This window comes from Bos grunniens, chromosome 25 (assembly GCF_055505025.1).
Source record: "Bos grunniens cultivar Pamir isolate PY7600 chromosome 25, Bosgru_T2T1.0, whole genome shotgun sequence".
NCBI lineage: Eukaryota > Metazoa > Chordata > Mammalia > Artiodactyla > Bovidae > Bos > Bos grunniens.
The window spans coordinates 17187655-17193654 of NC_141189.1; the positions used below are offsets into that span (position 1 = coordinate 17187655).

A 6000-nucleotide genomic window follows, 5' to 3' on the forward strand; every position below is an offset into this window, starting at 1 on the left:
CAGGATCCAGAGCTAGGGGTTCTGGCTCCGGAACCTGTGCCCTGTCCATGGGCAGGGAAAGCCACGGGCCTCCGAGAGCTCGGAGCAGAGGCGATGACCTCCCCCGTTGAGGCCAGGAAATAGGTCGTATCTGAGTGGCCTTTTTGGAAGAGGCAGGCTTTGAGAGGAGCGAGGGTAGCCAGCTGGCCTTGCAGGTGTGGACAAGCACTGTAGATGTTCCTCTGTGTGTGGACCTGCAATCCGGCGTTACTGATCCAAGCCCCAAATGAAGAAGACGACCTCCGGTGGTCCCGTCGAGGTCCATGGCTGACTTGGGGCATCCCGTGAGAGGCTTTCTCTGTTTGCACTCTGTGGCCAGCAGGCTAGGTGTCGGGTGGCATGTAGGCCACTTCGCGTGTGTGACTCTTGATTGGCAGGGCCTGCCTGGAGCCCTGGTTGGAGACAGTTCTGCAGAGAGGCCTGGCCGGCCATGGTGAAGGGGAGCCATGGCAGTGACTCCAGTCTGGATCCCCTCCCTTCCTGACTGTGTCACCCGGGGCAGGTTCCCTAACCCCTCTGTGCTTCACTTTCTTCCTCCTTCCAGTGATGGTGCTAACAATCTGTGTCACAGGCTGGCCGTGAGGATTAAATGAGTTCGTCTCCGAATTGCTTGGGGACAGGGCCTGGCATGTGGTGGGCACTAGGGCCGTGCCAGCCGTCGTTCTTTTTCTCCTGCTGTGCTTTCGCTCACGTGTGGGGCAAGAATGAGGACAGTTTCGAGTCTGGTAGCGTGTCCGCAGAGCTCCAGAACACCCCGTGGGAAGCAGTGGCTGGGAGGTGTGGGTGGTTTGGGTGTCGTGTGGGGCTGGGCTGCAGCTGTGCCCCTGCCTTCCAGGACCTGCCCTCCTTCACCCAGAACGTGCACAGGCTGGTGAACGACCTGCGCTACTACAGACTCTGCAACGACAGCCTGCCCCCTGGCACCGTGAAGCTCTAGGTGCGGCCTGCCCACCGCCCGAGGGACCCCGACTCCTGCCGCTGCCCCCGCACCACCTCCGCCTGCGGCCCCCGGTGTCTCCTGACCGGCCTCGGCCGCTCCTCCGATGCTCACAACTCCTCCACGCTCCTGTCTTGCTGCCCGCCCAGCAGAACTGGCTCTGGGGCGTCCCAGCTCTGGCTGAAGGGCGTGCATGGGGTGTTTGGAGCAGGCGGGGGTCGTGCGGCCAGGTACCAGGGCAGCGCCGGGACGCCCTTTGGGGTGGTCCGTGCAGCTCGTGCGTGTCAGTCACCAGGCAGCGATGCCAAGGACGGCTGCGACAGTGCCACCTTCCCGCCGTTCCCCCACCCGCGGCCCAGCCCGCTCTGGAGAGGCCTGAAGCTGGGACTGCGCTGGCACTTCCGTCAGCCTCTCCTCCCTCCCCCTAAATTGCCTTGAAGTCTCTGCTTTTTGTCAGAGATTTGCAGACTCATGGGGTTTTGTTTTTTTTTTTTTTGATTGTTCTTGTTTTCTCATCATTCCATTGTGATACTAAGAAACTAAGAAGCTTAATGAAAAAATAAAATGCTTATGTTGTTGTTATATAAACGTTGGTTAGGGAGCTTCTTTTCCACTCAAAACTTTCTCAAGAGAAAAAAAAAAAAACACCACCACTTCCTCAGGGTCCAGCATCCAGGTGAAGGGTCAGGCCTGGCGGGCAGCGGGGCCACGAGGGCTGGGCCCTGCATCGGTGCCCTGGGAGAGCCCTTCCCAGGATTGGCTTCCATTCCACCCTCTTCTCGACAACGTCCTTAACCACGAGAAGACTCAGGGCCCCCGTTTCTCATGTTCAGGAAGGGCAGGGGACTTGGTTCCACTGGCGGTTTCCCTAGTGGAGTGAGGTCTGGTGTCCGGGTGGTGCCCACCCCATTGCTCATCGAGCCATGTCTACTCCTCCCCCTCCCAGGAAGTGGGCCCCTCAGGGTCCCAGGGTCTCACCCGAGAGTGGCAGGGCGGCGGGGGTCTCCTGATGGACTTTCTGAGAGTGGTGGCTGGAGAAGGGAAGGACGGTGCAGCCATTCATGTGAGGGGCGAGGAGTGGGTGGGACTCAGGCTCGCTGGTGTGTCAGAGAGCGGACACATGGGCAGAGAGGCACTTGTCCTGGGAGTTTCTGGGCTAATGGATCAGTGCAACTCCTGCTTCAGGTGAGACTGGGAGTGGACTGACAGCACTGGGTTGCTTCTCATGAGGATTACCACGCCTGGCAGGAAGAGGTGTGTTCACCCGAAAGTAAGGGTGGGTTAAGGGTCAGGGTCACGGTTGTCGATAGAACTGCAGAGGAAGGGAGCTGGCCGATGGCTTCTTCTTCCAGGGCCTTTCTTGATAAGAGTCACTTTGGTGGGAGTCGGGCCCTGGGCCGGGTTTGAGCTGTGTGTGTGTATGCACGCGCCTGTGCACACGGTCCCCTGTTCCTTGTCAGTCACAGCCTCCCAGCTGCAGCTAGCCCCACTTTTGAGTTCATAGAGGAGGGAATTGAACTTCAGTCACCCTCGTACAGAAGGGAATTAGCATCTAATTATTCTCACACTATAAATACTACCTCACCTGTCTGCTCGGCAAGGCTGGGAGCACTGTCTGTGCCGGCGTTATGACAGGGCTTTCTGAACGCCTGGAGATGGAGGGGATGGGTTTGGTCCCCTGTGAGCTCCACTCATGAAACGCAAGGCAGGACCTGGGATGGTAGAAGAAAGGCCCTGAGGAGTGAGGTGGGTTGGGATGGAGGATTTTTATTCCAACACTGACGGGCACGGCCCCTGCTGTGTGGATTGTAGTGAGCTCCCGGGCCTTGGAGGTGGACAGGAGGCTGGATGACCTGCAGGAAGGCAGCCTCCCCTCGGGGGAGGTGAGACAGAGCTCTGATCTGATGCCTCCTGACTGCAGTGTACCGCAAGGAAAGATCCCGCGTGCCACAACAAAGACCCATGCCACCGAATAAGTATTTAAAAAATTACTTCTGTGAATTTTCTTTCCTATATATGTGCAGAAATGAACAATTTTCTCATTTCTCTTCCTTTTTTTTTTTTTAAATTGAGGTCCCATTGTTTTTGTAGTCTCCCTTTTATTTACTTAACATCACCGTTTTCTCATGTTATTAAGTGTTAGTTGCTCAGTTGTGTCCAACTCTTTGCAGTCCTAGTTATTGTAGCCCACCAGGCTGCGCTATCCATCGAATTCTCAAGGCAAGAATGGTGCATTGGGTTACTGTGCCCTCCTCCAGGGGGATCTTCCTGACCCAGGGATTGAACCTGGGTATCAGGCGTTGCAGGCAGATTCTTTACCATCTGAGCCAGCAGGGAAGCCCCATTATTAAGTATTACATTGAGTGTTATTATGTATTATACTAAATCATGATTTTAAACCTTGGACGGTATTATAATTGGAAAGAACAAATCTGACTCCGTGTTTGAGCTGTTTCTTCTGCTTTAACCTTTGTACCCTGTTCTTTTGCTTGGAGTTAAGAACATTGCCTATTGCCTAAAATATACGGGATAGGCCATTCTCAAGGCTCCAACCTTTAAGAGTATAACATTTTTCTATTCATATAGAGATAAAAAGGTGTAGAACAGAATGACATTTGTTTTGTTGGAGGTTTACAGGAACATCTTGACCTAACCTCCGTGGATGGAAGATTGCTGCACCAAGAAGTTGGTGACAACCAACAGCACCCTCCGTCACCTGACCTTTAAAAATGCTTTTCTGAAATCCTTCAGGGAGTTCAGCGTTCGGCGGGTGTGAGCCTCCTGTCTCCTTGTGTGGCCCTGCAATAAACCTTTCTCTGCTCAAATTCCGACGTGTTGGTGGTGTTTGGTCTCACTGTGCGTAGGGCACATGAACCTCAGTTCAGTAATTGTATTCTTTCATATGGTGATAACCATGATTTGCTTGAAGTTTTGTGTTTTTTTTTATTATTACAAATGATGCTGCAGTGAACATCTATGCACATAAATCTTGGTGCACTTGCGTGATTATTTCCATAGGTTCAGTCCTGCATCTGAAATTGCTGCATCAAATATTTTTGAGGCTTATGATAGGTATCAGTGAGCCTGATTTCTATTTCAGGAGAATGATGAAAGTTATAGATTTCAGAGCTGCAAGATGTCTGTGCTGTAAGGCTCCAAGTCAGCCCCTGGCTTTGTGGATCTCAGGGCCTCTGAGCCCCCGGGGGCGCCTGGCTGGTTAGTGGCAGCCTAAACAGGCCTCCTGCCCACTTCTGAGCCACACTGTTGCCCCTGAGGGACACCTCTGCAAGGCGGCTGGGACCTGGGGGAGAAGAGGTTACAGTTCTAGTCCACTCCTTGGGCCTTGACAGGAGCCATAACTGATGGTGGTTCATCAGTTCAACAAACTTATCATCTGCCTTCTTAAGCCAGGTGCTAGGCTGCAAGGGAAGGAAAGATTTGGAGACAAATAAGACACGGCCTGTGTCTACAAGGAATTCACACACCATTGAGAAAGGCAAAGAGATTATTGCAGAATGTGTACCAGACTTCCCTGGTGGTACAGTGGATAAGAACCCATCTGCCAGTGCAGGGGACACGGATTCGATCCCTGGTCCAGGAAGATTCCACTTGCTGCAGAGCAAGTAAGCCAGTGCACCGCCACTCCGGAGCCCACAACTGCAGCTACTGAAGCCTGCTCCCCCAGCGCCTATGCTCCCCGACAAGAGAAGCCACCGTGATGAGAAGCCTGAGCACCACAATGAAGTGTAGCCCCTGCTCACTGCTACTAGAGAAAGCCCACACAGCAACGAAGACCCAGCACAGCGGAAAAACAGGATCTAAGTATTCAGGACTGTTGGGGGTGATGGGGGTGAAGAGTCTAGGAAATGGACACAGGTTGTCGAACTAGGGGGTCAGGGGAGGCTTCGTTGCAGGTGTCACCTGAGCGGGCTCTCACCTGGGGCGAGGTGGAGGAACGGTGAAGACCCAAGTCCAATAGCATCTTCAGGCTGGTGAGCAGGCTGGAGCTAGCTGGAGACGTTTTGAAGACTGCCACAAAGCTTTGGTGGACAGATGGGTGGGGTGACTAAAATCTTTCTTCCAAACCAGGATGCGTTGAGTAAGAAGAGACATCATCAACAGCAATTCTGGGACTACAGGTGTCAACTTCTGTTCTCCTTGGTCCTGGAGGAGAAAGGGTCTGGCCCTAGGAGGCTTGTTGTGCCGTAGCAGAGCTTCCCTAGTGGGTCAGAGGTAAAGAATCTGCCTGCAATGCAGGAGGTCTGGGTTCGATTCCTGGGTTGGGAAGATCCCCTGGAGAAGGGGATGGCAACCTACTCCAATATTCTTGGCTGGGGAATCCCCATGGACAGAGGAGCCTGGCGGGCTCCAGTCCACGGGGTTGCAATGAGTCGGGCACAACTGAGTGACTAATGCAAAGACAGACGACCCTCGACGTCCTTCCATTCAGCTTCAGGTGCAGCCTCCTGGCCCGTTGGGAGGGGTTGACTCTGAGCTGGTCCCGAGTACTGAGACAGAGGATGCACAATAGTGTATTCCGCTGCTGCAGTCTGACCGGTTTGGGTGGTTTCCACACCAGCTCTGGGGAAAGCAGGGGTCCTCCCTGACCCTCTGGACGAGCCGGCTGCCCTCCCCAGGCCCTCCCCTCCTCAGGAGCTCTCCTGCCCGCCCCTTGACACAGGCTTCCTCGCTGACCCCGCAGTGCCTGTGTCCCCGACCAGGGTGAGGGCCCCTGGCAGGCCGGGGCGCGTCTGTGTCCCGAGTGCTGTGTGTAGGGCCTGGCCTGGGGCAGGTGCCCCCAGAACACTGAGCACGCGAGGATCTCTCCATATTTACCCAAATGGGCTTTTCCTCACAGGAGGAAGCTGGAGTCACACTGGGGTCTCTTCTGGCTAATTTTTAACATAATGAAGCTGTATCCTTGGTGTCTGCTCAGATCGCCTGGCCTTGCTTTCAGGCTGCTCAGGGAGAAGCACTCAAGTTGAATGGCTCTTTAGTGAAGGATTTCTTCAGTTCAAGGACTC

The 6000-nt window shown here is 54.3% G+C and overlaps 1 protein-coding gene across 4 annotated transcripts in view; it reads left to right on the forward strand.

Annotated features, from left to right (window-relative positions):
* XPO6 (exportin 6) overlaps positions 1 to 1564 on the forward strand; it is a 107090-nt gene extending 105526 nt beyond the window's left edge. For all 4 annotated transcript variants that reach the window (XM_086375187.1, XM_086375185.1, XM_086375186.1 and 1 more), the window contains one exon: positions 875 to 1564. In XM_086375187.1, coding sequence (XP_086231313.1) covers positions 875 to 976 — 102 coding nt within the window. In that variant the 3' untranslated portion in view covers positions 977 to 1564. The remainder of the gene's footprint in view (positions 1 to 874) is intronic.
* The last annotated feature ends 4436 nt before the right edge of the window (positions 1565 to 6000 follow it).